Here is a 10,855-nt window from a genome sequence, read left to right on the forward strand (position 1 = left end):
TTTCATAAACAAGAATCCGTCATACAAGTTTGAATGTATTGGTGACTTTCTTCAATCCAAAACAGACTCAAAGTGTTCATACTTTGTTTTAGGGAGTCCAAACCTTTTGCCACAAAATTTTGCTTTTTTTTTTTTTTAATTATGGCACCAAAAAAAAACAAAAAAAAAAACATCTGACTGATGCTACATGATGCAAGTTTCAATCCGTCCATAGCAGAAACTTTTGATTTCTAAGTTAATTTTGCAGGCTGTAAGCAGAAGCAACCAACAGCTGTCAGGAACTGATGCAATACTATTATAGAATAAGATATGAAATCAATATTTATTCATTCTTACTTGTGTTTTTAACACTGGGCTACACCTGATTCCACAGTTTAGAGGAAGTCATCACCATGTCTTCAGACGGCAGTACATGTCCTGCTTGCTGCTCTCTCCGGCCCAGGTGTGACTTTTCAGGCGAAATTTCCTCAGGTTGTCCTTGAAGATAGCCTGCACTGATAGGACTGAGGCTATCGGTGCATCCGGGTCTGGGCTATGACAAAAACAAAACGAAACAAAAAAACAAACACCTGGACTGAACTGCATTCATTTCCCCTGCTGCCATTGCTAAAACTACAGGCAGACAACAATAATACAGAAACGTAACGTCGTCACTGAGGACTTCTTCTGTTCGCTGATTGACCAGATTGAAATTCAACCGGAGAAATCCCAAACTGAGCAGGTTGGGGGATAAAATGCCAAAAAAAAATTTAAAATCACTTTAAAATGAGTTGCTTAAAACAAGAGGGAAATTAAAGAAAAAAACAAAAAAACATAGTTTATCCTTAAAAATAAAATGCATTAATGCGAAAAAAAAAAAAAAAGCAAAAACAAAACTGATATCCAAGAATGCATGCGGCCTAACCAGGGTTGTGACTATCAAGTCCTGTTTCCACATTTTACAGAAAAGCTTCAATACAACCCATCTGAATTCATATAGGATCTTTATTTCAGCAGCTCCACCACAAGCCTGCACCAAAATACTGAAGCCACCCGACTGACACTCACAGGTTCAGAAACGGGGCAAGACCGTTTTATCTTTGAAAATTAAGGAGTCACAGCAAAGACACAAAAAAAAGAAAAAAGATACAAATCAAAGATCTTTTCACCTTGCCGACCTGCAGCATAAGAAAAAACTTGAACAGTGCAGTTAACAGGTAGTTTGGTTTGCTTTGGTATTTTCACTGAGAAAAATGAACAAGTATTGCAATTAGTCAGGAAGGAGAGGAGAGAAAATATCTGACTTCATCTTTTTTGCATGTCATTACAAAACCCAATTAGCATTTTTGGAAATTCTGGACAAGATGCTACAAAGATAACAGAAAAAAAAAAAAGAAAAAAAAAAAAACGGGGCCAAACCATAAAAAATAATGTGCATTATAAAGGACTATTAAAAAAATGCACCTCATTCATTAAGTGCTTAAAATGACAGAAAATAATAAAAGACGTGATTCATCATTTGGTTCAGTTGTATTATTGCAAAGTCACCGATTTGTGCTTCAGATCAATCAAATTTTTCTATACATGTATATGAAAAGAACAACAACAGGTAAACATGAGCAATAGGTCCAAGTGGTTTTCTTAAAACAGTCACTTTGCAGAACTTCAGCATTTTGTGAAGGAGGAAGCTTCTTTCCTTTCACGTTTTCCCCATCTGGAAATGTAGCATAAATGCATAAACAAAACTTGGTGGATTTGCTAAAAATAAAAAATAAAATAAAAATGGGGGGGGGGGAATAAAAGAAAAAAAAAGCCCCTTTCTGTTGGTGTTATCCAAAAAGGCCTTTCTAGTGGGTGGGCTGAGGCGATGGGCTGCATGGGGAGGTCCTGCTGAGTCCATTTATACGGGGGGGCAGGTTGGGATGGAGGATGAGAGGAGGAGCTCGTCACCATTTCTTCAGACGGCAGTACATGTCCCGCTTGCTGCGCTCTCCGGCCCAGGTGCGACTTTTCAGGCGGCATTTCCTCAGGTCGTCCTTGAAGTCTTCGTGGTGCATCGGCCGGTAGGACTGGGGCTCGCACTGGGTCTGGGCGGGACAAGAACACACATCTCAGCTTTAACCTCTGAACGTACCGTTAAGTAAAATTGACAAGTACGGCTTTTGTAAATTATGATAAAAGTACAAACTTTGTCCAGGTAACTGGCAATAAGCCATGATGGACACACACACAAAAAAAAAGCTAGCTTACCAGCTAGTTAACGTTAGCTGCCTTGAACAAAATGAAGATGTAAAAGTGAAAGTTAAACTTTTACCCGACATTAAATTCTCATGAGAAAAAAATATAAACAAGATTAAATAGTCCTAAAGACAAAATTTAAGACCTTGAAACATTAAAAGGCCAACTTGTTTTTCTTTGATAAAAACATTGTAAGGGCTTAATTTTAAATACAGTAAGTTGAGACAACAGGAATGAAGAATCAGGAAATGTTTTGGCCTAGAACTCCATGTCATCAGCATAAAGGGAATCTGCAGCTGAACCACCTGGAAAAAAGGGAAGAAGTCTTTGTATCCACCCTTGAGGATGTAAAGTTCGGGGTAGTGGAGATTGGGATACACGTTGACGGCGCGGTCCCTTTCCCTGACGAAGCGGCACATTCGAGGGCCGCGCTCCGACGAGAACTCGCAGTGGAAGACGATGACGACTCGCTTCTCTGGGCAGGAGGGGACGATGGGGGTCTTGAGGAGGAAATCCTCCACTTGGTCTTCTTGGTGGAGGTTCAAAGCCCCCTGAGACAGAACAGGAACAGCTCAGAATACAAATAAATCACCTTTATACATGTTTCTACCTGATCAGCTTAAAACTGAAGAGAAAGTTCATTTATTTATTCTGTTCAATGGGTTGACTTACTTTGATGTGACCACCTTCAAACTCGTAGGGGTAGCGACAGTCTATGACGATGACCTGATCTACGAGGTGATCAAACTGGCCGGTGAGAGCTGCCACCATCTACAAGTCGACAGAACAGCCAATAAAGTTATGAAAACAAAATGTATCCATGCAACGAGTTCATGGAGATGTTAGGCAGGATGAGAGTACTCACCATTTCTGAGGTAATGTACTTGAGGTCTTGATGTTTTCCATCCACCGTCGGAAGAACGAAAGGCTTAAAAAGACAAAAGGTAATTGGATTGGAAAAGTTGTTTCCTTCTTTAAACAACGACGAGAGCAGAGGGGTTTCAGTCTCTCTAACCTTAGTGAAGTCTCCGATCAGCTCATTGGAGCCGTCCGACTTGTCCAGAAGCTTCTCGATCTCTGTGTGACAGAAGGACTTGGACCGCTGGAGCAGCAAACAACTCTGGAAGAAGAATGGAAAAGGATTTGGGTACATTACTCCAAAAAATAAAACTCAACCAGAACACTCTGAAGAGGCTCTGATGCTGTGGATTATTACAAGCTAGAACCGAACATTTTGACTTATCCACTTGCAACTTCAGCATAACTGAACTACAAAAATTACTGTGAGGAAAATTGAGGATTCACAAAACTAATTAGCTGGAAGTCATGACCTTGTTTAACAGTTCCACAGCAAATGTGGCGACATTTGCTGAGATAAATAGAAAACAGACTGAAAAATGTAACCTAAAACATCTTTACAGCACCAGGACAGAATACATTAAACATTTTTACACTCAGACACTCAAATTCTGCTGAAGCTCAGAATAGCTTGTGAACAACTAAAGTTCTTGCATATGGTGGGCATTGGGAAACTATCGAAACTAGTTTCGATAGTTTCCCATAGTTTTTCAAACTATGAAAAACTTTTCAAGTTTTTCATAGTTTCGATAGTTTCCCCTTTTAGGCACAGCGACTCACCGTTCTCGGAGATTCTGGACTTTGGTCCAGCTTGGTGCAAGGTGTTCCTGCGACGCTCCGCCGCCTCTTCACCCTCACTGGAGTGTTTTCATCTGCAGGGCAGTCGGGACGCTTGACGGCGGGGCGGGACACCGGGCTGGGCATGGAGGGAGAGCGAAACAGGTTCCGTGGCCGACACCGGACGATGGGCTACGGAGAAACGGATCATTTCTAAAAACCAGTCTTCATTTCACATCTCTTTGTTATCATTGGTGCATATTTTAATAACTTACAGAGTCCTCTCCTGTATTGTCAGCCATAAGCGGTGCAGTGAGCAAGCTCGCCATTCCGGTTGGCATCCCAGAGTCATCCTGCAAGAAACCCTTCATGAAATCCTTTTCCATTTGATTAAAAAAATAAATAAAAAATCTTAATGCATTTACGTTTGAACGGCATCTTACCACCATGTTGTCATCGAGTACGTCCAAAAAGCCGTCGTCTTCGTCGTCGTTCAGAGAGGAGGTCAGGGAGGAACGCCTCAGGAAAACGGGGCTTGAATCGTATTCAAGCTGCTGGATTGGCGGCGGAGAAGAGAGCTGCGAAACAAAAAAGAAGACAAATTGTTTCTTTCTAAAAGCTCCAGAACAAACATGGTCGGATTCTTCGAACGTTTTCTCACCATGAGAGCTGGAGCGGAGCTAGGACGGGCAGCGAAGGCGTCCTTTAAATGTCCTCCGTTGAAGGAGCGCCCGCGACTCCGAGACGCGGGCTTGGATGGTTTCTTGAATTCAAAGAACTCCTAAGTGTAAAAAAAACAAAAAAAAAGAGGAGAGAAAAGAATTACACATTTTAAATTTGAGGAATATCTACCAAAGGCATCTGTAAAAGAGAAGCGAGTTCTATTCACAGCGACATCCATGTGTTTCAGCTAATAGCCTGGGTTTTATCGTCTTTATCCACATTAATCCACTTGAAGCAGAGAAGATTTAAACAATGACTTCGGAGATTCTAAATGAAATGGAGTCAAATTTAACCTGAAAGATGCAATGCCATCGCCATGGTAACAGTATTTCTAGATGCTTTGGAGGGAGAAATGATCCACTGACCTCTGGCATGTTCTCCTTGTTGTCAAACTGAGAGACGGAGGGCTTCATTTGTTGAGGTTGCTGGCCAAATATTCCGTAGCGATTGGAATCCGTCTCCTGTCCTTTCAGAGCCGGACTGAAGCCCAGGAGCTGGGGCTGAAATGGGAACCAGTTAGCCAACCACTGATGGAAACCCCACTTAAACGGGCAGTATTATGCATTTCCCAGACACATGGAGCTGCTTTATTGTTACAATCAAGTAACTATGTTATATTTAGTTTTTATAAAAATGCTATACATATTAAATATGACTTCAAAGAAATTTTGACTTCCTAATTTAATGCCTTAACAGTGGGACCTCTGTCTCTTTAAGAAGCTCCTGTTCTTTCTGAAACTCCACCTTCAGGAAGTCATCACAACATAACTTCTATTAATCCTTTGTCACTTTTATCAGTGCTTCGTTAAGTAGTTTATATAGACACGTTGCAACGCGATGCCCCCCAGCATAAAACTGCTCTGCAGTGACGGCTACAATTGGTTTTAGCCATCATGTTGTCAGCAAAACGCGCTAAATCTTAATGTTACGCGTGACAAATAAAAGAAAAAGGGACACAGTGCTTTGCTACTAACTCCAGCAACTAGACAAGGTCAGGAAAAAGATTGAATTAAAAAAATAGTGAGGGAGAGGGAAGTAGGCTAGTTATGCTAGCTTGACTTTGAGAACTTTAATATGTAGATGCGCTCCAGAATTTGGTGTTTTGATTCAGAAAAAAAAATTAAATGGTGACTTACCAACTCTGACAGATCATCAGTAAAGCAGGTGTTTAAATGAGCTAATCAACCATTTCTGTGGTAGATTAGTTACCACAGAGGTTACTTTTTTTTAATAATTGCAAAATAAACATTGAGCTTGAAAACAAAACTAACCCTAACCCCAAACTAATTATTTTGTTAATGGAACTGTTCTACCACAGTTATGGATGGCATGTAAAAGAATTGTCTTTTTCTCTCCACCACTGTTTGCACGAGTGAAATTTCAGGTTGGAAACAATAACATGCAATGCATCTATAAAAACTTTACATGCTCAGTTTAACCAGGTGTTTGCCAATTGCTGCTTGCTAATCTGAAGGAGCCGAGTGGCGACGTCGCACTGTGAAGGTCCAACCTGCTGATTTGAACAGCTGAATGGTTGCCATGGGAGATCAAATTATTTCTCTAACATGCATGAATCAAAGCAACATTCCAGGTATGTTTTTAGAACATGCTGTCAATTTTACATAATACTGCCCCTTTAAAGTCTTTTTTCTGCTTTACTGTTATATTTTTTCATTTTATCTTATATAAATCAATTAAAATCTTTGTTTTAGAAATTAACATTTCATTTAATAACAATGCAAGAGAAATTAGTCAAAATACATAGTGATGGAAAAAAAAAAACTTACTGGCAATGAGTTGATTCTTCTAATTGGCATCTTCCTATAAAATAAAGAGAAAAAATGGAATTTGAATTAATACAGATCATATTTAGACAACAATTCCCTACTTTTACATGTATATAGCCCATTTAGCTCCAAATTTACTTTTAATGGCTACTTCATTGATACAATTCATCAGGGAAACGAGTCTGAAAAATCCTAAGACTTTGTTATACATGACCAAGGCTTTTGCAGTAAACTACTAGTCATTTAGCATGAATAAGTTAAAATTAGCTCAATTTACATTCTTAATATTTTTTGAAGGGATTTTGTTTAGAGACAAAATCCATTTTATTTACAGTTTCTGTTGCACGTTTTTCTCATTTCTGTTTTATTGTTTTTGGTTGTCATATTTTAGATTTTAAAAAAAAGCTTTTTATAATCCATTTGTAATTTGGGCTGCATGGGCGGAGGAACAAAAAAAATCTGATTTTGGTTTTTAAAGAAAAAAAAAAAAAAAAAAAAAAAAGGAAAATCAGATCTTGCATCCCTTCAAAATTGCAACAAACAGCAACTGACTTCATGACTGAAACAAACACAAAAACTTACTCGTTGAAAACTCGCCGTGACTGCTGAATGGATTTTTCAAATCTGCAGCAACACAAAAAGAAAACCATCAGGAGTTCGACAAGATGTTTCACTGTAATTAAAAAGGAAATCCTGCGTCTGGATTGGTGGCCGCCGATCAAAAGGACCACCACACCTGCTCAGCCTCTGAAGCGCTGGGGAGATTTGAGGAAGTTGGGTGAATCAAAGAGGTAAGAGGTGGTGCTTTGTGTTGGAATAATGCCCACCTGTATGCTAAACAAGCAGAGCTGAGAGCCAAGAGTGCAGCTGAGAGAGGGGAGCAAGAGAAATGATGCAGAGATCAGCTAATCTAGCAGCTGCCAGCTCTGCTCAGCCTGTAGCTGGAGGAGCTCTTTGTTAGCTGATGGGGGGGGAGTGTGTCCCATTCATCCAGGTCGGACGGGAAAGCATTTGTTCTATAGGGGGTTGCCCTCATTTCTGTAGCGCAGATGCAAAAAAAAAAAAAAACAACAAAAAAAAACACCCCCTCTCCTTTCGTTCACTTATTGAAACACCACGGCTGAAGAGTGTGCCAAAACCCAACAGGGATGGGCGTCAGCTCTTCAACACAGCGGTGTTCAAACCGATTGCTCTGCGGCCAGAACTGGAGAAATTAAACTACCGGCAAGCCAGAAAATTTAATAAAAAAATTAGATGTTCAATTTTTTTAAATCCATATATTGTTAAATCTAGTTTTTTTAAGCACACTAAAATAGTAATAAAAAAACATCATCCTCCTGAATGTGGGGGGGCAGTAACACGACTCCAACTAGATGTGCTAATGGTGGAAAAGAAAACATGCCGTTACAGTCATCAGTGGTGGCTACGCTAACTAGCGTTAGCATTCATGGTAAACCAGCTGCTACATAGCAGAGAGCAAGTGGGAGGGGATGAGCACCAGAGTGATTGACAGCATTAAGACCCTCCCCTGAACTCTGATTGGTTGTTTCTAACTGAGCTGTGTATTTCTGAAGCTAGTACTTGGAGCAAAGGGAGAAGGCGAAGCGGAGCTCGATTTTATTCAGATTATTTGTCTCAAACTGTCACAACATAATTTTAACAAATGTTTAATTTTTTTTTATAAACATTACATATTGCTGCTTAAATTGTTTAATGTGTGGGCCAAAGTTTCATTTTTTAAAAGTCATTCTTGTCCTGCGGTCAGAGGCCAAACAAAATCCTTTCAGAATCACACTTTGGACACCCCCGCTCAAACATAAGAGCAGAGAACACCCTCCTCCCCAATCCTGGAGGTTTCCTAGCAACCCAACAGCTGGGAAAGGAGGTCAATGAGGCCTTTAGCACCCAGCCTCTTAGCTGCTGTGAAGAACTTCCATCAGAGAGCAGCAGATGTCTCAAACCGAGTCAGGAGGCCACCCAAGATCAGCCAACTGCTCGAGATAACAATGAAGCAGACACGCGTCACAGAGGGCCGTGTTTGGGTTTACGCAGCGATAATACAGTCCAAATATGGCTTTTTGCCAAATAACAACAATGTGTCACCAAGAATTATAAGAGTCGACCACTGTCAGGACGTTTTGTCTACCAAAAATAAAACTACAGAAGATTAAAACATTTTAAAATCAGCTTTTCTGGTCAAAAGAAATAATAAAAAAAATTAAATACACTAAAACTTAGGAATCACACTGTTTTTTATCATGCAAGAGTTTAATTAAAATCTGAAGATAGAAAAAATAGACATGATGTTTGAGTTAATGATAAAAATCTTCAAAAGTACTACTGCCAAAATAAAAAAAAAAGAAAAGTCATTTCCATTCTTATGAGTTATATTCTCAGACACATGCTGTTAGTTGCTAGTGTTTTGATCATCAATAAACAAAGAACACTCAGTTTTTATATAGAAAAATTTATATATATTTTTTAAGACAAACCCAGTCAAGGAGAGAGAAAAATTAGGTAATTCCGATTTCTGAATTCAGAAACTTTTATTTTATCTCTGAAAATAAAGTTGCTATGCCGACACGACTCCAACTGCAATCAGATTAGTGGAACAATAATCCTATAAATTAAAAATGAAGCTTTGCTAAACTGAACCCAAGCACATGGTTAGAGAAGTGGGGGGTTAGAGAAGTGGAAGGGGGAGGGAGAGTAGCAGTAACAAACTACTGATTAGGACAGACAGGAGGATAGGAAAAAAACAAAAAAAGAAACTTACACGTCTTCCACTTCCCCATCCACAGGACTAGGAAGATCTAAGCCAAGGCCTGGGAAGATGGGAATCTCAAATTTATTCAGAAAGCTCAAAAAAGCAACATAAAAATAGCTGCTGTTCATGAAGCATGGGGATGAAATTAGCAGCAATGAATTAACATGAGACCCCGAGGCACAATATCTAATACCATCAATAAAAAAACAATAGATTCATTTGGAGCTCACCAGCATCAGATGACACATCTGAGGCGAAAGAAGGAACCTTCTCCAGGGGGGGATGCTTTCTCCTTTTCGGGGTATCAGATTGGCTGAGAGAGTGAGGGAGTCAAACAAAGACAAATCTATATTCTGTATACTTTTTAAAAAATTATTTTGTAACTATATATAAAAAAAGGTACCTTCCAAGGCCTGCTAAATTGTTCATGTCCAGAGCCAAATTGGTGACCGGAGACAACACGGTCGCTGGTCCGGGGGAGAACAGATTCCTGCAGTGCGAACTCCTTCCGCTGATGTCGGGCAGATTAAGCGAGGAAAGCCCGGGGATCCCATCGGGCCTTCTTTTGAAAGCGACGCTTTGCGGGCTAGCACTGCCGAAACGGGTCTCCATCTTCCCTGCTTCTTAACCTGGATAAATCCCGGAGATAACAGTTTGGGGGTAAATTTAGCCTGAGCTTTGAGGCCAGACGATGCCAATGAGTAAAAACACTCCTAAGTACACGCTATCCCGGAAGCTAACCAGCCAGCTAGCGTGAATTTAAGAACACATTTTCAATGCGTCTCCGAAACACCGGTGGTAGGTGACCCGGTGGCTCCGCGTAGACAAAAACGTTCATTCGGCCTTGTAAAAAATATCTAGAACCACATAATTACTACCTGTGCCAGAGAGCTGAACGACACAGTGTTACCTCTCTGACAGCCCCCTGTTCTCTGAGAAAATCTGAGGCTGCTTGTATTTATGTTCAAAATAGCAGTCTCGAAGCGGCAAAGTTTCATCCAATCAGAAACGCTGTAACATCCAGCTAGCCAATTAGAGCCCAAAACGCCTCTTTCCTGTTGTTCTCTCACCGGATGAGGATGTGACGCAATGTTTGTGATTTTTTTTTTATGTTCTCTTGTGAAACTTTTGTTAGAATCTTGTGGAAATAGAAATGGAAATTGAGGGTATATAAAAATTGCTTGACTAAACTTTCTTTGAATTATTTTTTAAGTAATACATTAAAACAATCAAGAATGTGTGTATTTTTTAAATGGAGTGATTATATTTTTAATGTAAAGTTGCATTAAAAAAACGATGGACATTTTGCATCATCAATTTAAAGACACTGTCTGTGTAAAGACACTGTGTCTGCATTGTGACTTCATTGTCTGAGTCCTAAATGGCTGCCAGCGCAAAGACTGAATAGTTTGTCACCATTCCAGTTCCATAAACATGTCTGAGCACTTCTGTTCCACAATCCTGCCATACCACGCAGTCTAGGCTTTGCTTTCTTAAGACTTGCTCAGTTCATAATTCAGAAAAAGTAAGGTTATATTATTCCAGGATGAAGCTTTTTTTTATGAACTATGCAGCTCTGTTTCTTTTTCATTTTTATCAGATAAGTTATTTTAAGTTTATTTGTGCATCCAGTGTTGTGCTCTGCTCTAGTCTAACCATCAGTGTTCTTTATTGTGGTGAATGAAGCTCCCCTTTTTTATTACAACTGTAGAAATAGAGTTTCAGA

At 39.7% G+C, this 10,855-nt stretch overlaps 1 protein-coding gene across 1 annotated transcript; it reads right to left on the bottom strand.

Annotated features, from left to right (window-relative positions):
• Positions 1–966: 966 nt before the first annotated feature.
• cdc25b (cell division cycle 25B) lies at positions 967–10,079 on the bottom strand. The gene is made up of 15 exons (XM_088002567.1): positions 9,533–10,079; positions 9,360–9,442; positions 9,139–9,187; positions 6,945–6,986; positions 6,363–6,396; positions 4,941–5,075; positions 4,514–4,633; positions 4,296–4,430; positions 4,128–4,205; positions 3,856–4,044; positions 3,233–3,337; positions 3,083–3,145; positions 2,890–2,988; positions 2,523–2,768; positions 967–2,066 (listed from the first exon to the last, which is right to left on the bottom strand). The coding sequence occupies exons 1-15, from the start codon at positions 9,739–9,741 to the stop codon at positions 1,926–1,928; spliced, it is 1,728 nt and encodes a 575-aa protein (XP_087858693.1). The 5' UTR covers positions 9,742–10,079; the 3' UTR covers positions 967–1,925.
• Positions 10,080–10,855: the final 776 nt, after the last annotated feature.

The sequence above is a fragment of the Poecilia mexicana genome, unplaced genomic scaffold, assembly GCF_051168715.1.
Source record: "Poecilia mexicana isolate PSO_F unplaced genomic scaffold, ASM5116871v1 scaffold_22, whole genome shotgun sequence".
In the NCBI taxonomy this organism is placed as follows: domain Eukaryota; kingdom Metazoa; phylum Chordata; class Actinopteri; order Cyprinodontiformes; family Poeciliidae; genus Poecilia; species Poecilia mexicana.

What these genes read in the sequence shown, in the direction of transcription:
- cdc25b (XM_088002567.1), bottom strand. Translation starts at nt 9,741, where the DNA reads ATGGAGACCCGTTTCGGCAGTGCTAGCCCGCAAAGCGTCGCTTTCAAA. An exon ending in AATTTAGCAGGCCTTGGAAG is followed by an intron (nt 9,443 to 9,532) that starts GTACCTTTTTTT and finishes TCACTCTCTCAG; the next exon opens with CCAATCTGATACCCCGAAAA. An exon ending in TGATCGGAGACTTCACTAAG is followed by an intron (nt 3,146 to 3,232) that starts GTTAGAGAGACT and finishes TGTCTTTTTAAG; the next exon opens with CCTTTCGTTCTTCCGACGGT.